Source organism: Amphibalanus amphitrite, unplaced genomic scaffold, assembly GCF_019059575.1.
Source record: "Amphibalanus amphitrite isolate SeventyFive unplaced genomic scaffold, NRLGWU_Aamphi_draft 000271F_arrow, whole genome shotgun sequence".
Lineage (NCBI taxonomy): Eukaryota > Metazoa > Arthropoda > Thecostraca > Balanomorpha > Balanidae > Amphibalanus > Amphibalanus amphitrite.
In genome coordinates this window covers 688,753-708,736 of record NW_024881766.1, presented here as the reverse complement: position 1 = coordinate 708,736, position 19,984 = coordinate 688,753, and the positions used below count along the sequence as shown (strand labels likewise).

Sequence of the window (19,984 nt, the reverse complement as noted above, 5' to 3'; positions counted from 1 at the left end):
GGATGAGATGTAGGTCCGAACCCTCCAACTTGTCGAGATATCCACTGAGATCATAGATCCGCCTCTTCCATCCCTGCACATGTCTGCTTGTCATTATGTTTTGTTTTGCCGAGTTGCAGAGTTGTCCCGGGGATTGGGGAAGGGAAGGGAAGGGGAGGGGTGGGGGGACTGCACATCGACCGGCGGCCCGTGTTGTCCCTGTAACCCTGGTGACCCCCCACTGACGTCATCAGGCCAGGACACCGCGCCGTCGACTCACTGAACACGATCGATTCTGCCGACACACCACTCAGGGTGTTGATGTTCGGCGCAGTTCCAGACAGGAACAAAGGCCGACGGAGGAGCCGGAGCCGCACGAGCTGCACTGCGTCCACCGGCCGGGTCAGTGGACAGAGCGGGTGGTCCAACAGTGTGTGGACGGTACTGAGCTCTGTCCACCGGAGCCGACCACGGCGGAGGCGGCGAATATCAGGTGAGCCGGGCCGACCTGTGTGTGTGTGTGGGGGGGGGGGGTCTGTGTGTCCCTGTGTCTGTTGCTGAGTGTGTTTTGTGCATCTGTGTCTATAGTCAGACTATATGTGTTAACCCGCGCCCCACTGGGGTCTGTGTATAACACGCCCTACTGGGGGGGGGGCTATTCATAGCCCCCCTCCTAACTCCGAAACTACTGTGCAGATTGTCAAAATTCAAACGGCGTCTGATAGCCCCGGAAAAACTGTCAAGCGAAACCTAATTTCATTGACCTCGAGGTCACCGATGACGTCAGAGGTCAGGTCAAAGTAAAAATTATTAGCATTTTGGCTTGTTCACATTTTGGGCTCTGGCCGCCGTCTTACAAGTCAGATCAGCCTCATTTTTGGTTTACACACTCGTGAACAGATGCTCTAGATACCTTGAGGGTACCAAACTTTTACTTTGATTTTCAGGTCAGGGTCAGGTCAAGGTCACGAAAAATATTATATCATGCGTCGGTCACGTGACACATGTTTTATGGTCCATTTAGGCCATATATTTCGAATTTGATGTCGTCTGTGTCATTCGAGGTCATTTTGAGTCAAATTTAGCCTAGGTCAGGTCACTTTCAGGTCAAAAAAGGTCAAATTTTGAAGTTAAGATTTTTCAACAAAAAAGGTGTCTATTGGATGCAGTTTAAGCTCAGGAACACGATGGTGCCATTTATATTTGTGTACGATGTCAAATACGTACTGAAAAAATTGATTTGAAAAAAATTAATTATTGTGAATTTTTTGCAATAATGCGTATAACTTGGCCATTTTTGAAGATATTTAGCTAAAACTTGCCAGAGTTAGTCATAATCATGCGTTCTGTCACATATATTACGGTTTTTTTTCTCGAAAAGTCAAAAACTTTTTGAAAAAAATATAACAATTTAAATTTTGAATATGATTATATAAAATTTTCAAAAAAAATCAAAATTTTGAAAATCCGAGATAGTAGTTTGATAGCGCGGTCAATTTTGAGTCCTTTCATGCAAAGAAATTGGATCTAGCTTAAAAACTGAGCTCTTGGGAGCGATTGCCGTGGTTCAATGTTTTGCGTCGAATTCGGACGAACATGACGTCTCTCTGACGTCATTTCCGGCCGACCTATGGTAGCTACGAAGTTCAAATTTTGACACAAGGTGTGAAATTGATGCAGCAGAAGGTACTGAAAGTTTGGCGTTGATCCGTCAAGCGGTTTGGAAGTTATTGCAGAAAAACGGGAGGGGGGGGGGGCTATAAATAGCCCCCCCCAGTGGGGCGCGGGTTAATGTAACGGTGTGTATGTGATGGTGTGAGTCTTTGTGTGTCTTCTCTGTGTGCTAGGTACCCGTCTGAGTGTTTGAATGTCTGTGCTTAGATGAAGTAACGGGGGAGAGGGCATAGGTGGCGGAACGGGGAGGGGAGGGGCACCGGGGAATCGTGCCAACTTGATTTCGGTATTTTAACATAAGCCCTATGGGCGTTGCATGGAAAGAATGGGACCAAAAGTCGGCAATGCCCCACCCCCCCCCCCCCCACCTTAATTGAAGGTGTTCCGCACTACTGGGGAGGGGGCAAATGTCCCGCAGTGGCTGCCAGTTGCCCCGGCAGTGAAGAGATTTTGCCCATCCTGTTGGAGTGAATACCTATAATGCGCTTCAAATAAATATTATCCAAGCTGTCAAACCCGATGTGAAAGTCAATCAATCCTATTTCCTTTTCATATTTTGTCGCCCGTGTTTACACTGCTCTTAGTCTAATATCGTAGAGAACATCCAGCGGCGTATCCACAATCCTGATGTTACCTTTACTTTAGAGGACCCAGTGGAAACTTTTTAACCCGCGCCCTGGTGGGGGGTGTTTTAAGCCCCCCCCCCAGTTCCAGTCGTTTCGCACTATCTCCCAAATTAATGCGCCGATCGCCGCGAAAATTTCAGAACCCGGCCCTCTTGTAAATCGGTTTTACACCTCGTTACCTTTTCTTCCACAGTCTATGATAGGTGGGCCGCAAATGACGTCAGAGTGACGTCACGTTCAGGCATTTCCGACCCAAAAGAGGTTTGATGGGAGGGGCTGCCAAGCCCAAAGTTTTAAAGATAAAGGAAAATGTTGAAAAACAAAAAGATATAAAACGAGCAGCGCTACAAAACTGCTATCCTGTTTGTTATATATTTGCTTTGATTTTGAACCCCAAATTAACCCGCGCCCCGTTTGGCTCTGCCGAGCAACGCACCCCGTTGGGGGGGGGGGCAATTTGCCCCCCCCCCCAAGATCTCGAGAACCACGCAACCTAGCGACAAGCGGCAACCGGTGTTGGATAGCCCTATCAGGGAACTACCTTATGACCCAATTTTGTTGACCTAGGTCAAACCGATGATGTCGCAGGTCAGGTCAAAGGTCGAATTTTCACCGTTTACAGGCATTTCAAGAAATGCGTTGTAAAATCGAGTAAAATGCATTTCATTGAAAATCATCGATGGGGAAATGTTCTTCAAACACATATTTTGCTATTTGAGGTCACTGATGTCAGGTCAGGCCACAGGGGTCAGGTCACTGGGGCGGGGGGGGTCACAATATGAAAGTGTCGTGTGATACATGTTTTATGGTCCATTTTACATGACAAATGCGATTATGTGGGTCAGGCAGACTTTTGGGCCAGCTTTGGTCACTTTTTGGTCAAGGTCAGGTCAAGGTCAGGTCAAGGTCAGGTCAAATTAGGTCAAATTTCAAAGTTGATATTTTTGCACAAAATGGGTATTGAATTGATGCAGCTCGTCACGGGGAGTTCAATGGTGGTCTTTTTTTGCCCTACGTGGTCTAGAATCACTAAAATTGAGTTAAAAAATTTGACGTCATCATTTTTGAACAGTTTTTTTTTCGCTATATCTTGGCCAAAAAACGACCCATCGATCTGAAATTTGGTATGTATATAGAAGAGCGCAGGGACTATCACATATATTCCGGTTTTTTCGAAACTCAAAAACTTTTTGGATTTTTTGGCGAATATATAAAAAAATGCTTTTTTGATTTTTGGGGGTCAAAACTCAAAAATTTCATAAATTCGAGATAGCAGTTTTGTAGCCCTGTCAATTCTACACCTTTTATGTCTTGATCGTTTTTCTGTATCTTCAAAGCTGTAGTCCTGACAGGTCTTCTCGCGAAGGTCTTTTTTCGGTCGAAAATGACAGAACATGACGTCACTCTGACGTCATTTGTGGCCAACCTATCATAGCCTCTGTTGGTCACAATGTGTAAAATTGATGCCCGGAGAGGTCCTGAAAGTTTGGTGGCGATATCTCTAGCCGTTTAGGATATATCGACCGAAAAGGACAGGGGGGGCCGTTTCGGCCCCCCCTACGGGGCGCGGGTTAACCCTCGCATGAGTGCGGCGTTTGCCAGCTTCTAATGTGTAGGGGGGGGGGTCGGTTGGACCCCCCCTTGCCGTTTGGCCCCTGATCAAGCTAGAGCTTCGCGGAAAAAACGAGCGTGTTGCCCGTGACGAGAGGAAGCCGATGATACCCAATTTTAAGGTCCTAGGTCATTGGTTGACCTTCCAGGTCAGGTCAATGACCCAAAGTCGGGAAAATCGGTACCTGTTAGAAAGTCGTAAAGTGTGGCTGCTAAGGGGTTTTTCGGGGTGCTGATCACGAATATCGTGTTAGTTTTGATCACAGATGATGTCTTGAAGCATTTAGACCAGGTCGGGTCAGGTCAGGTCAGGTCAACCAGAAGGCGTCGTGACGGGTATTCGTAGTACGTGTCAACCGCCTCTGACAGCTTCGTAACATGTTACGAAGACACCAAAACTACTTCGTAAATGTTCAAATGGTTGCTAAATTCGAATTCAGCGCCAAAAACTAGCCTAGAAACATGTAAAACTCGAAAAGTGACCCGAGGTCACCCGAGGTCACCAAAGGTCAATGACCTGACCTGACCTTCAGGTGACCTTGACACACACGGGAGTAACATCAAATCACATGTTTGAACGTTTGAAACCACGAAAAGCTTGCAAACACGCGGCTAGTGCGAGCCGACAAACGCGAAATCGCGATTCCGGCCAAACATGGTCTCGGAAAAGAGGTCACAGGTCAAAGGTCATTTGGGTCAGGGTCATGAAATTTTCAGGGTAGGTGTAAAATTGATCAATGCGAGGGTACTGAAAGTTTCGTCGCGATCGGCCGCTTTTTACGCGAGTTATTCGCGAAAAACCATGGGGGGTCCATCCGACCCCCCCCCCTACACATGCGAGGGTTAAAGTACCCGGCGGCCGCTGGGCCTCCGCGCCATCCGCCGTCCGCTGGGGGGCATATAGTTGCCCCCCTTTACTTCTGCGACGATATCGTCGCAACGCGAAGAGATGGAGAAGCGAAACTTTGCACATATTTTCCTGAATACATAGCCGAGGTTGTGTCCAAATTTAATGTCGATTTCATCTGAAATGACGTCACAGTGACGTCATAAGTGAAATTATAGATTTGTGACTCTCCAGTTTCCTCACGATATATCAGATATATGGGACCGTATATAAAGGGCCGATTTTTGGTCAGGACCTAGATGGAAGTGTATTTAGGTGTTTCAGGATGACAGCAGGTGCTGTCTAGTTCATTTACAGTTGAGTTTCATGCTCAGCGACATCAGAAACGGTCCGTATAGGAAAACGACAATATTTTATTACGTCACTGTGACGTCATCTTAAGTGCTAAAACCACCAAATTCTGCTCAAACATTGCCTTGGTATTCATTTGAAGCTACCTTGAGTTTCACGTTCGTAGCTTATCAGGTTTCGGAGATATTCCGCAAAACGTGAAGGGGGGCAACTATATGTCCCCCCCAGCGGCTCGTGGGTTAAACATGCATAAGGGCTACAGTCTGACCGTCGAGGCCCTCGAGGTGGCCTCTGATGGCCCAAAGCCAGCCTCTGAGGGCCCAGCGCCAACCTTAGACTTCAGAGGACAGAGGGCCCCACGTTAACCCGCGCCCCGTAGGGCTACCGGCGGACCCTACCACCCGTAGGGGGGGGGGCCGTTTCGGCCCCCCCTAAGATCTCGGAAAGTTACCGGCCGATTTTCAAAATTCAAACGGAGTTCGATAGCCCCACCCGGGAACTACCTTGTGACCAAATTTCATTGACCTAGGTCAAACCGATGACGTCACAGGTCAGGTCAAAGGTCAGATTTTCACCGTTCACAGGCAATTCAAGAAATGTGCTGTGAAAGCGAGTAAATTGGTAATTTATTGAAAACCATCGATAATACATTGTTCGTCAAACACATACTTTGCTATCTGAGGTCACTGATACCAGGTCAGGTCACAGCGAGGTCAGGTCACCGGGGGTCACAATATGAATGTGTCGTGTGATACATGTTTTATGGTCCATTTTACATGACAAATGCGATTATGTGGGTTAGGCAGCCTTTGGGGCCAGCCTAGGTCACGTTTTGGTGAAGGTCAGGTCAAGGTCAGGTCAAATTAGGTCAAATTTCAAAGTTGATATTTTTGCATAAAATGGGTATCGATTCGATGCAGCTCGTCACGGGGAGTCTAATGGTGGTCTTCGTTTTGCTCTACGAGTTCTAGAATTGCCAAAAATTGAGTTTGAAAATTTGACGTCATCATTTTTGAACAGTTTTTTCGCTATAACTTGGCCAAAAAACGAGGTATCGATCTGAAATTTGGTATGTAGATGGAAGACAATAGGCACTATCACATATATTCCGGTTTTTTCGAAACTCAAAAAACTTTTTGGATTTTTTGGCGAATATATCCAAAAAATGCTTTTTTGATTTTTGGGGGTCAAAACTCAAAAATTTCAAAAATTCGAGATAGCAGTTTTGTAGCCCTGTCAATTCTACACCTTTTATGTCTTGATCATTTTTCTCTATCTTCAAAGCTGTAGTCCTGACAGGTCTTCTCGCGAAGGTCTTTTTTCGGTCGAAAATGACAGAACATGACGTCACTCTGACGTCATTTGTGGCCAACCTATCATAGCCTCTGGTAAAATTTTTGGTCACAATGTGTAAAATTGATGCCCGGAGGGGTCCTGAAAGTTTGGTGGCGATATCTCCAGCCGTTTAGGAGATATCGACCGAAAAGGACAGGGGGGGCCGTTTCGGCCCCCCCCCCCCCTACGGGGCGCGGGTTAACCTAAGAGGGCCTACATTGTCCTTAGATAGCCCCAAGCTGAGCTGTTCCCAGTGGGCCCCAATCTGGCCTCAGAAGACCCCACGCCGCTGGTCTTAGAGGAACCCACGCTGCCCTTATATTGCCCCACGCTGGTCTAAAGGGCTACGCACTGGCTTCTTTGGGCCCCACGTCCACATTTGGCTATTTAAGGTCCCAAAGCGGACTCTAAATGACCATGCTAGCCTCCGACGGCTCGACTTCGGCTTCTGAGGGCCCTACGCTGGCCTCCAAACCTTTGATAGAAGTTTGTTTAGACATGTTTACGTATGCTTAACTGATTAGGCAGAATTTTGGTATACCGTTACCTACGGTACATATATGGTATGAATGTTAGGTATGGTGTAAAGGTCCGCTTATACGGTGTATATTAGGTGGTATAATATGACATTGTGGAGTCTGGTTTGTCCCCATCTCCCCAGTCGAAATTCCTTAGCCGAGGTCCTGCTGTGTGACTGTGTCAGTCCTGCTGTGTGACTGGCTGTATCCTATACATCCTATCCATCCTATAAGTATACATCTGGTGTTTCTAAGTACATCAGGAGCCAATCGCCAGGGGTCGTACAGCCAGACCCTCCCCCTGCACCGTCCGCGTTATGAAAAAGGCCTGGCCATGGGGTAAACCAGTGGCGTATCCAGGGGGGAGGCCAAGAGGCCATGGCCTCCCCCTTTGGCATCAAACATGCAAGTGGGCCCTTTGGGTCACTTGAGTGCAGTAACGTGCCCAAGGGGGGCCATGGGGGCCCTGAGGGGCGCCCTGGTTATCTGAGGGGCCCATGGTTGTCTAAGGGCCCCTGGTTATCTGAGGAGCCCCTGGTTATCTGAGGGGGCCCTGGTTACCTGATTGGTCCCTAGTTATCTGAAGGACTCCTGGTTACCTGACGGGCCCCTGGCTACGGGGGCCCTGGTTACCTGAGGGGCCCTGGTTACCTGAGGGGCCCTGGTTACCTGAGGGGCCCTGGTTATCTGAGGGGCCCATAGTTACCTGAGGGGCCGCTGATTACCTAAAGGGCCCGTGATTGCCCGAGAGACCCTGATTTTCTGAGAGGTCCCTGGTTACCAATGGGGCCTCTTGGTATATGAGGGGTCCCTGGTTATCTGAGGGGCCCCTGGCTACCTGAGAGGGCTGTAGTTATCTAAAGGGCCCCTAGCTACCTGAGGGGCCCCTGATCCCCTGGGTGACCCCTGGCCAGTGATCTGAAGAAACCCTGGTCACCTGAAGGACCCATGTTTACCCGGGGAGTACCTGGTTACATGAAGGGCCCCTGCAGTCACATTAAGGCCCTTAGTTACCCGTGGAGCCCCTGGTATAACCGTCCCTTGTTTCTCAGAGGGTCCCCTGGTCACCTGGTGGGCCCCTGGTCAATTGAAAGACCCCTGGTCAATTGAAAGGCCCTGGTCAATTGAAAGGCCCCTGGTCACCTGAGAGGCCCCTGATTACCTGAACGGCCCGTGATCACTGGGATTCAATGGTATGGCCAGGGGTGAGGGGGCACGTGTCCGTTATAGGGTTTAGGGTACCCTCGGGCCCGAGAGGCCCTGCGGTGCCATTGGCGGTAGAGGGCCCGCGCTGGCAACGCTTCAACTGGAAAGGAGACCACAGGGCTTGTGAGAACACCCCATGGGTTCTTGTGTAGCCACACTTATCTCCAGAAGGGCCTCACGCCAGGTTTTGAGGGACCTTGCCGGCCCTGAGGGCTCTTGCCGGCCAATAAGGGATCAGCTGTAAGGGCCAAATACCCGTTTGCTATGGCCCCACGGCCCACACCGGTGTTTCTGAGGGCCCTGACAACGGCGCCTGCGAGGGCCTCCACTGCCACCTCTAAGGGCCCCACATCAGTGCCTCTTAAGGGCCTATTTCGGCGGTTCTGAGAGCCCCCACATCGGCGCCTCCGAGGGTCCTATGCAGCGCATCTGACGGTCACTTACCAGCGACTCTGGGGGCCTCTTACCGACCTCTGAGGGTCCCTTGCCGGCCTATGAAGGGCCACCAGTAACTTTCAGGGCCCCACACACGCCTAAGTGATGGCCCCCACCAGTGTCTCTAAGCCCTAAGGCCCTCACAACGGCGCCTGTGAGGACCCCACACCAGCGCATCTGATGGCCTTTCACCGACACCTCTGAAGGACTAACACAGGTGACTCTGAGGCGCTCGTTCGCTTCACTTCCTCATAAAATACCGTGCATTTTACGCATACTCCTCAAGCAAAAAATGATATTTTTACCTGCCAATTTTGCACATTTTCTCAGGGGTTAGACAGACAGACAGACAGACAGACGGATAGAGGGACCCGTCTGCAAGGGGGACCGGACCCACTGTGCCCAATCCCCTCATCGAAAGGTTCTGGATACGCCCCTGCCTGGGTTGACAGCGGCATCCAGGTGACCCGTGGGCGCCTTTGAGAGCAGGCGGCTCCCTCCTGGGCGAAATCCTGGGTACGTGCCTGCTTGAGTGTCACAAGAGAAACGACCTTCAGGGCCTCATCCAAAGTACTGGCCCAAGCATAAATAAAGTCAAACTGCGTCAAACTATCTTAAAATGTCATTTGATGGCCCTCATAGGCCCTCAGAGGCCAAGGCCGAGCCCCCAGAGGCTAGCGTGGGCCCTCAGAGGTCGCTTTGGCGGCCATAAAGAAACTTAGACTCGAGCGTGGGATCCTTTGACGCTGGTGTAGAGCCCTAAGGAGCCAGCGCTCAGTCCTCTAAGGCCAGCATGGGGCCCTCTAAGGCCATTGTTGTGGGGTCTTCTAAGGCCAGTGTGGGGCCTTCTAAGGCCAGTGTGAGGCCTTGTAAGGCCAGTGTGGGACCCTCTATGTCCAGCATGCGTCTATGTCCAGCGTGGGGTCTTTTAAGCCCAGCGACATGGGGCCTTCTTAGGTCAGATTGAGGCCCATTGGCCACCGAGACTAGCTTGGGGCCCTCTGAAGACAATGTGGAGCCCTTTTAGGCCAGTGTGGGCACTCGGTGACCAGCGTGAACCCTCTGAGGCCAGCGTGGGGCCATCTGTCATCTGACTTCAGACTTCAGAGACTGGCGCTGGGCCCTCAGAAGCCAGCGCGGGCCTTCATAGGCTGGCGTCGGGCCATTAGAGGCCACCTCGAGGGCCTCGACGACCACTTTTCAGATATTATGCATGTTTGGGCCCCTGAGGTAGGAGTGGCCCTTAAAGGCCAGCGTGGGACCCTCAGGGGGCATCATGGGCTTCTAGAGACCGGCGTGGGTTCGAAAGCGGCATAGGGTCGTCAGACTGACTCAAAGACTCCCAAGTCCCAAGAGCCAGGGGGGGAGGGGGCTATGGGGTCAGCCATAGCATGGGTCTCCTGAAGCCATCATGGGGCCCGGAGGCCAGCGTGGTTCACTCTGTTGCCGGTGTGGGACTTTCAGAGGCCAGAACGAGCCTTCAGAGGTCGGAGTGAGGCAAATGTGGGCGACATAGAGCCATCAGAGTCTACATAGATCAGAGCTCAACCCGAGTCGGGCCCTTCTAAAGTTAATTAGGGTATCAGCCCTCAACCAGCACAAGACACTAAGAGATTGACATCTGCCCTTTGAAAAATGTTACAATCGTAAAAAAAAATTGACAAAACATTTTGCTTTGGATAATCTTTAGTGGCCCCGGCAACGACCAAAGCAAAAAAAAAAAAAAAAAACTCAATGCCTACTGGTGACATAAATTGTACACTTCATACAGAGCTATCAATATCGATGGTTTTTCACGTTTTCTTTTCCTTTTAGATTGCCGAGTGTGCCTAAAAAGGCTACCTCACATGGTGAAAGTGGCAGAGAACCGCACCTGGGCGTGGGTTAAGTACGCCACTACTGGGGCCCCTAAGGTAAGGGTGGGGCCCCTTGAGCAGGTTTGGCCTCCCCCTTTTCAAGATCCTGGATACGCCACTGGGGTAAACATTCGTAGTGATAAACTTGTCTTTATTATCTCTTTTTTTTTTGCGAAAAAGTAGTAACGATAGTTAATTTTGATATTGGTTACCTAAGACCTGTTTGCCTGCCTGCCAAGCTTGCCTGCCTGGTATGCAACAATGCGGGTTGCATGACAAAACATGTCGTAATACGTAATGATACGTCGTTTTGTGACATGATAAGACACGACGCTGCACGACATGTCGTAATGCGTACGACGTAACGCTACGTAATAAGTCACCTTTAACCCGCGCCCCGTAGGGGGGGGCCGAAACGGCCCCCCCCCTGTCCTTTTCGGTCGATATCTCCTAAACGGCTGGAGATATCGCCACCAAACTTTCAGGACCCCTCCGGGCATCAATTTTACACATTGTGACCAAAAAATTTTCCAGAGGCTGTGATAGGTTGGCCACAAATGACGTCAGAGTGACGTCATGTTCTGTCATTTTCGACCGAAAAAAGACCTTCGCGAGAAGACCTATCAGGCCTACAGCTTTGAAGATACAGAAAAATGATCAAGACATAAAAGGTGTAGAATTGACAGGGCTACAAAACTGCTATCTCGGATTTTTGAAATTTTTGAGTTTTGATCCCCAAAAATCAAAAAAGCATTTTTTTGGATATATTAGCCAAAAAATCCAAAAAGTTTTTTGAGTTTTGAAAAAACCGGAATATATGTGATAATACCTACCGTCTTCTATCTACATACCAAATTTCAGATCGATACCTCGTTTTTTGGCCAAGTTATAGCGAAAAAACTGTTCAAAAATGATGACGTCAAATTTTCAAACTCAATTTTTGGCAATTCTAGAACTCGTAGAGCAAAACAAAGACCACCATTAGACTCCCCGTGACGAGCTGCATCGAATCGATACCCATTTTATGCAAAAATATCAACTTTGAAATTTGACCTAATTTGACCTGACCTTGACCTGACCTTCACCAAAACGTGACCTAGGCTGGCCCCAAAGGCTGCCTAACCCACATAATCGCATTTGTCATGTAAAATGGACCATAAAACATGTATCACACGACACATTCATATTGTGACCCCCGGTGACCTGACCTCGCTGTGACCTGACCTGGTATCAGTGACCTCAGATAGCAAAGTATGTGTTTGACGAACAATATACCATCGATGGTTTTCAATAAATTACCAATTTACTCGATTTCACAGCACATTTCTTGAATTGCCTGTGAACGGTGAAAACCTGACCTTTGACCTGACCTGTGACGTCATCGGTTTGACCTAGGTCAATGAAATTTTGTCACAAGGTAGTTCCCGGGTAGGGCTATCAAACGCCGTTTGAATTTTGAAAATCGGCCGGTAACTTTCCGAGATCTTAGGGGGGGCCGAAACGGCCCCCCCCCCCTACGGGTGGTAGGGTCCGCTGGTAGCCCTACGGGGCGCGGGTTAAATGATTAGTAGAAACGTAAAAAACTGTAATTATGCGTTACAGATGGAGAGGACAGATATGCGTGAAGACCTGGTCGCCCTTCGCCGGGAGGTGTCCGCCCTTCGTGAAGTGGTGGCTGCCCTTCGTGAAGAGATGTCTGCCCTTCGGGAAGTGGTGGTCCCCCTTCGTGAAAAGGTGACCATTCTGAGTGAGGTAGTGGCGAAGGACCATTCGGACACGCAGAAGCTCAAGGGGGAGAACGCCGCACTGCACGGTGCGATGGTCCGCCTGGAGCAGGCAGTTATCGAGGAGCGGACCACTCGCCAGACCGTGGTGGAGGATCTGCGGCAGGAGGTCCGCCGGCGAGCGGCGCCATCCGGCCGTCCCCAGGGGTGAGACTGGGAGGCAGCAGGGGTGGCTGCGGGGGCTGAGAGAGTTCGGAGGGCTGTCATGGTGAGAAGTAAACTTTATTTGTAGAAGGTGTAAAAAAATAAAACATAACTAGGTCATTGAAGGTCGAGTAACTTGTAATTGTAATTTCCGCCCAATCAAAGAAACATGCCTTGAATTCGTACCATCTTTCGCAAGTTAGCCGTTTAGTCTCGATCATATTGTTCCAGTTTTCGACAGCCGTCCTGCATAAAGTTGGCCAGTTCGGGACATCATATCCCGCACGTATTTACATGTCTTCATCAACATTCGTGTCACAAAATATAATCGGTCGTATCAAATCGTTCAGATTCGTATGATATCAACTCTGAACGATTTTATGCAACCGAATAGATTTGACAACATACTATTGCTGACGACGATATGTAAATGTACTCGTATATCGGATCATCAAAGGAGCCAACTACAGTTGTGAACTTCTTCTGCATTTTGATTTATGTACTTTTTCTTGTCTTCCCAGTAAAATTACAAAAGCGTTTCATGACGTCACGGTACAGACGGAGCCCCAACCATCGGCAGTCAATGACGTCACGGTACAGACGGAGCCCCAGCCATCGGCAACTAGTGACGTCACAGTACAGACGGAGCCCCAGCCATCGGCAGTCAGTGACGTCATAGTACAGACGGAGCCCCAGTCATCGGCAGTCAGTGACGTCATAGTACAGACGGAGCCCCAGCCATCGGCGGCTTGTGACGTCACGGTACAGACGGAGCCCCAGCCATCGGTCGCCAGTGTATTTAAAACGCTTAGAGAGGCGCTCGGCCTTGTAACCATGACGACGTTCGACGCTCCGTCGGCCCTTGGCGAGGATCAGCTGACGGCGCTCCTGCAGAGTCTTCCTCGCTTGGAGGAGCTGACCGTCAGGGTGCCGTCCTTCGGAACGGGGCGGTGGCTGCGGCTGCTGCCGACGTCACTGAGGACGCTATACGTTGCCGGTGAGAAGTAGTTGAGGAAACGCGTACTATTACTTCTGAATGGTGGTAGGTACTTACATAGCACAAAGTAACAGACTCAGTGATAAACGTTCAGCGGACATATGTGTGCCATGCTACCTAAATGCTACACAAACATTAGCCACTGCATTGTACATACCTACTTTATACTCTTGCAAACGAATATGACCTGTATGTACTGAACCTGTATGACCTGTATGTACTGAACTGTATTAATTAACTGACGCATGTATAAGCATAGCGCATCCATTGTGCACAGTGTTCAATTACTGTCCAACAGTGCCGATCGACCCTGGCTTTGTCAGTGTCGTCTGTGTCAGGGTTTGACACCACAGTGTCAGCCGCCTCCCGACCCGGCAGCAGCTCCGTCCGACTGCTGTCAGCTGACACAGCTCTGTCCGACAGGGCCGGAGGTGACGAAGCCGAGGTGGCCTGGACGGTACGGGAGTGGTCTGTCGGTATCTCTCCAGGGGGTGGCTGCCGACACCATCAGTCACCTGGCCACGGAGCTGGGGTCACGGATTACCCTACTAGTCACGGATGGTGAGCAGCGGTTGAAGTTACTCATATATGAATGGCTAGGAAGGGATAAACAACAGTAGCTGTTCCGGCGCTCAGCATTCGCTGGCTGTGACGTCACGGCCACCCCGGTGGGCCGTCGCCCGGCTGACCTCCAGTGACCTTGAGACGCGCCGCCGGTCGCGTCAGCTGATTGTCGGTGGTGCGCGGCGACCCCAAACGCTGCCGGACTGGTCAGGTGCAGGTGGCGCTGCCGGGCGCTCCTGAACGGGGCAGGGGCGACACAGGGACACGAAGAACGGAGAAACAGGCCGGCGGCACCGCTCCTTGCTTGTTATTTTTGCTCTAAGGAACTGCTTTTTCTAGCATATGTTCATAAATAACGTGGAGAAGCAGTTTATCCCTGAAAATCTGAAGCCTAAATCAAACCAAGAATAACTGGATACAACACATATTACATGTATTGCAGGTAATGCTGCCTCATCCTAAGGTAAGACGGAAGCCATAAACCATGGCAAGCTGTAGGATGACAAGTCGTGTGCCGTGTGGTGAATGGTGATGGTCAATGATTTGGGCCTCTATACGTAATATTTACGCTACAAATTTTATAACGATACAAAATTGTTATAATTAGCTACACATAAGTGCTGAACAAAATACTTAGGTGAAAAGGTTTCAAAAACTGTCATATTGATCAATTGACATCATGAAAATATGCCTAGTTCGGAATATAATGCACTAATTAGTGGTGATTTTGTTTTATATGTCAAAGACCCATTATCATTGTATTTGTTGAATATTATGTTACGGAAAGTCGCCGTAACTTATGAAATTCACATCGTTTTGATAAAGTACATACATATTTACTCAGACACGGAATTATCACAGCATTGTAGCCACAAACAGTTTTCACTTTGTGTTTTCTACACCTGTAGGCAAGTGTACAATGTTTGACCTAGACAAATGCCTGACATTGGTTCAATCACCTTTCCAGCACAAGTTACTACTATTCCAAGTCAACTTCGTGGTGCCATCATCAGGGTGGGCCCAAACACTATCATCCTTCCGGCCGGAGTCGGTGACAGCGAGCTGACGGAGCTGCGGAGCTCACGGGAGACTGTGGAGCGGCTGTCAGTCTCCGCCGCCGATCTCCCGCGACTGAGGGAGCAGCTGCCGGAGGGCCTCGAGCGCCTCAATGTCAGAGGTGAGATACCACGGATCATACATGTAATGCCGGTATAATGGACAATGCATATGGATATACAAATGAACAGGGAGACAGACGGCAAATGGACGAACCGTTCGAATTCAGCCAACATCTTACAGCCTTGTTTGTGTTATATGGTATTGTTAGAGTGATGCAATGCATGCATTTGCATATAGTGTGAGCATCAAGTGCATGCATGAAATATTATTGTAGCAATTATGGTAATTTGAAATGGTTTCATTGCAACCACTGCGAACCATATATTTATGTAGTCTACCAACTTTATCCGTTACTATACCATGACTGGCTGCCCAGTGCCTAAGCCAATGTGCCTTGCAAAAATCGTAATACTTATGTTGCTCATATTTTCATATTTACGTATGTATGCTGTTGCTAAAAATATCGTTGTGCAGCCGCCCGGATGTGTTAGTGTTGGCTGTGTCAGTGTCTGACACTCTGGTGTCAGTGGTGCAGCGGGGAGCTGGCGGCAGCTCTGTCCGACTGCAGTCAGCTGACACAGCTCTGTCCGACAGGGCCGGAGGTGACGGAGCCGAGGTGGCCGGAATGGGACGAGGATGATGATCTGTCAGTGTCGCTCCAGGGGGTGGCTGCCGACACCATCAGTCACCTGACTGACCTGGGACGGACGGTCGAACTACTGGAGATATACGGTGAGCAGCGGCAGCACGGACAGGCCGATGATATACGAGATCAGCGAATGGCGGACACCGAGTAACGGTGTGCCGTTGTCGGACCTCGTGGAGACAGGTGTGATACATAGCCAATGTGCTTTGCGAAATAATGAAGCCAATTGAGCTTCAAAATGGAGGAGGACTGTTCACTCAGTGACATATTCGTTCAGTGTTAGTTGATCATACTCATAACATTTGTGTTGCACTGTTCAATGAAGTTCAATGCATTTGCTTAACTGATTGCATATTATCATATATTTGCACTGTTTTACCATTGTCTACTGTGTCCATAAAACCATGTGAGTTATTAGGTGTTTTTTCGTTTTGTCATATATCGACATGTATTACAGCTAACTGATCCTGTCTGTATGACATGTGTGTCTGTGTGTTTTCCAGACTGTCCTGATCTCACGGCCAGCAGCCTGGAGCCCCTCACAAGGTGCCCTGGGCTTAAAGCCCTATCAGTCACCGCCGCCGACCTCCCGCGACTGAGGGGGCAGCTGCCGGAGTGCCTCGAGCGCCTCAATGTCAGAGGTGAGATACCATGCGGATCACACTGACACATATAATGCCGCTATATGCAAATGGACAGCGTTGATGGCAAATGGATGAGCCGATCAGCCTCAACTAGCAATTTCCACCATTGACCGTGTACATTATTGTGGTTGTGGTGGGGGGGGGTCAATGCATGCACTTGCATAGGGTGCCGGTGCACATGCTTGTGGCGCATGCATGGAATAGTTATTAGTGTACCTAAATCCTAATGTCGCGGGGTGATTTTTAAAAGTCAAGGTACTAGTAATAGTTGCAATGTCACAAGCAGCAAATTTCCGAACAAAAGTAATTAGTCTGGGTCGACGGCTGACACTGACTTCTGACTAGTGACTGACTACATAGATAGCTCGCTGACGACGAGTCTGAGCAGACTGACGAGACTGACTGGCCGCGGCCCTGGCGCGGCGGTTATACAGAGTATAGGTGGCGCCACGATCGAAGGCGGCCAGCACGGGAATGCAGGCATTGTTTCAATAAGTGTGCAAGTATTTACAATGAGGGATGATTATACAGACATAGTGCAACCAATGAGAGCATAGGCGGCGGAACGGGGAGGGCACCGGGGCACCGTGCCCCCCTTTGATTTTGGCATTTTAACATTAGCCCTATGGGCGTTGCATGGAAAGAATGTGACCAAAAGTCGACAGTGCCCCCCTTTAATTGAAGGTGTTCCGCCGCTACTGAATGAGAGTAGTATAAGTAGTTGCATAGACTACTGTATTACGCTATACTTATCGCATATATTTATGATGTTCATATTCACATTCTACATATGACTGCTGCTGCTAACAATTGCTGTGCGGCCGCTCGGCTGTGTCAGTGCTAGCTGTGTCAGTGTCTGACACTCTGGTGTCAGTGGTGCAGCGGGGAGCTGGCGGCAGCTCTGTCCGACTGCAGTCAGCTGACACAGCTCTGTCCGACAGGGCCGGAGGTGACGGAGCCGAGGTGGCCGCTATGGAACCCGTTGGCTCGTGGTCTGTCAGTGTCGCTCCAGGGGGTGACTGCCGACACCATCAGTCACCTGGCTGACCTGGGACGGACGGTCAAACTACTGTATATATACGGTGAGCAGCGGCAGCACGGACAGGCCGCTGATATACCAGCTCAGTGAATGGCGGACACCGAGTAACGGTGTGCCGGTGTCGCACCTCATTGAGACAGGTGTGATGCATACAGTGGCGGATCCAGGGGGGGGGGGGCAAAATGGGCATTTGCCCCCCAAACGGCATAATTTTAACACGCGCACTGCAGCGGGTCTGAGCCGAACACGAACTGCAGGGGGGGGGGGGTTGAAAACAACCCCCCCTGAGATCTCGAAAACGGCGCAACGTAGCGACAAGCGGTAAACGGCGTTGGATAGGTTAAGATGAGATCGACAAGAAATACAAAGATCATTTTTGGGTCAGGTCAAAAACGAGGTCACCAGAGGTCACCGAAGACAAAATGTTACGATTTTCACAACAGGAATTTCGCGGTAGTTTTTCTTGAATAACTTGTCTTGCACACAAGACAGAGGATCGATTCGAACGCCATCGTTCTTAGCTCGTCAAGGCGCATCGAATGATATATAATATGACCTCGAAAGGTCAAGTTGAAAATTTGACCTCAGGTCAAGGTCATGACCTGACCGAAATAGGTCATGTTGCATATCATTCGATCCGCATTGACGAGAAAAACACGATAAACGTCGAACGGAGTCTCTATCTCTACTCAATCTCAAGTTATTGAAGAAAAACCGCTGGTGACCTCAGGTGACCTAAGATGACCTGGAGATCACCTTCCAAAGGTCATAAGTGATATGTTTCGGTGAAATCACCAACAGGGACCTGTAATACTATGATCCTGAGCGTATTGAAGTCATAGGATGGCATTCAGAGTAAGTTGAAATTTCTCCCATTGACTTATAATGGGCCGGTCGCAAAAATGACCTGACCTTACGTCATCGATATAAAAATTCCGAGATATGCAAGTTGTAGCTCGTGATGACTTTACTATTTCCTGTGGGTTTCAAGATCATATCTCAACAACTGTGGGCTTGGTGGGATTGCAAACTTCGAAATTTACGTTTCGAGGTAGGGTCACTTGACCTGACCTGGTGACCTGACCATAGGTCACCTGGGGTCAAAATTTTTACTCAAGGTGTGCAAAAGTTGTGAGAACAGGTATGCAAAATTTGGCGGCGCTACGCGCCGCCGTTTTCTCGCAATTTGCGAAAAACCACGGGGGGGGGTTGAAAACAACCCCCCCCCCTGCAGTGCGCGTGTTAACATTACGCCTATGGACGATGCATGGAAAGAATCGATAAATTGTTATGGATTGCCCCCCCCCCAACTCTGAGCTGGATCCGCCTCTGGATGCATAGCCAATGTGATTTGTGAAATAATGAAGCTAATTGAGCTCCAACATGGTGTGAATCAGTGAGGGAAGGGAATCGGTGACATAGGTATTCGTTGAGACTTAGTTGAACGTACACATAATGATTGTAATGCAATGTTCAATGCAGTTCAATGCATTGGTTGAACTGACTGCATATCATATATTACCATTGTTATATTATCGTCTGTGTCCATAAAACCATGCGAATTCATAGCTGTTTCGTTTTTTCCGTATATTTACATATATTCCTGCCGACTGATCCTGTTTGTATGTGTGTCTGTGTGTTTTCCAGACTGTCCTGATCTCACGACCGGCAGCCTGGAGCCCCTCACCAGGTGCCCTCGGCTGGAGCGTCTCACCCTGTCCGGCGGCGTCCCTGACGCCGTGAGCCTGGAGCCCCTCACCAGGTGCCCTAAGCTGCTGCATCTCACCCTGTCCGGCGGCGTCCCTGACGCCATGCTGGACAGTCTCAGCGGCTGTCCCGGGCTGTACAGCCTTACACTGGGGGACCGCCAGCGGCCGGCAGAGACGGCCTTCACAGCAGCAGCGTACACCAGGTCAGTCAGCAGACACTGGCGAGGGGTGTCCTGTCAGACACTGACACTATGACACACTGACACTTGATACACTAACACACTGACACACTGACACACTGACACACTGACACATTGAAGCTGACACACTGACACTGCCACTGCCACACTGACACTGACACACTGACACTGACACACTGACACTGACACACTGACACTGATACACTGACACACTGACACTGACACTGACACTGACACTGACACACTGACACTGACACACTGACACTGACACACTGACACTGACACACTGACACTGACACACTGACACTGACACACTGACACGCTGACACACTGACACTGACACGCTGACACTGACACTGACACTAACACTGACACTGACACTGACACTGACACTGACACACTGACACTGACACACTGACACTGACACACTGACACTGACACACTGACACTGACACCAACACACCGACACTGAACTACTGACACTGACACTGACTCGTACGTCCGGCCGGCTGGTACCGCTGTGTTTGTGTGTGACGGCTCTGCTGCTCTGCTCTGTTACAGACTGGTGAAGTCGTGTCGGTTGCTGTGGGATCTGTACCTTCACTGCACGGCAGACACCGGCCGGGCCGTGCTGACCGCCCTGAAGAAGGCGCACCTGCCCCGTACCATCAGTCTCTTGGTCCCCGGTAGGTGAGAGGGC

At 49.7% G+C, this 19,984-nt stretch overlaps 1 protein-coding gene across 1 annotated transcript; it reads left to right on the top strand.

Annotated features, from left to right (window-relative positions):
* The first annotated feature begins 267 nt into the window (after positions 1 to 267).
* LOC122387029 lies at positions 268 to 19,146 on the top strand. The gene is made up of 7 exons (XM_043376836.1): positions 268 to 472; positions 12,041 to 12,369; positions 12,888 to 13,363; positions 13,787 to 13,924; positions 14,895 to 15,104; positions 17,278 to 17,418; positions 19,127 to 19,146. Exons 2-7 carry the CDS (start codon positions 12,041 to 12,043, stop codon positions 19,144 to 19,146), a joined length of 1,314 nt encoding a protein of 437 aa, XP_043232771.1. The 5' UTR covers positions 268 to 472.
* Positions 19,147 to 19,984: the final 838 nt, after the last annotated feature.

What these genes read in the sequence shown, in the direction of transcription:
- LOC122387029 (XM_043376836.1), top strand. Translation starts at nt 12,041, where the DNA reads ATGGAGAGGACAGATATGCGTGAAGACCTGGTCGCCCTTCGCCGGGAG. An exon ending in CCATCCGGCCGTCCCCAGGG is followed by an intron (nt 12,370 to 12,887) that starts GTGAGACTGGGA and finishes TTGTCTTCCCAG; the next exon opens with TAAAATTACAAAAGCGTTTC. An exon ending in CAAACTACTGTATATATACG is followed by an intron (nt 17,419 to 19,126) that starts GTGAGCAGCGGC and finishes GTGAGCCTGGAG; the next exon opens with CCCCTCACCAGGTGCCCTAA.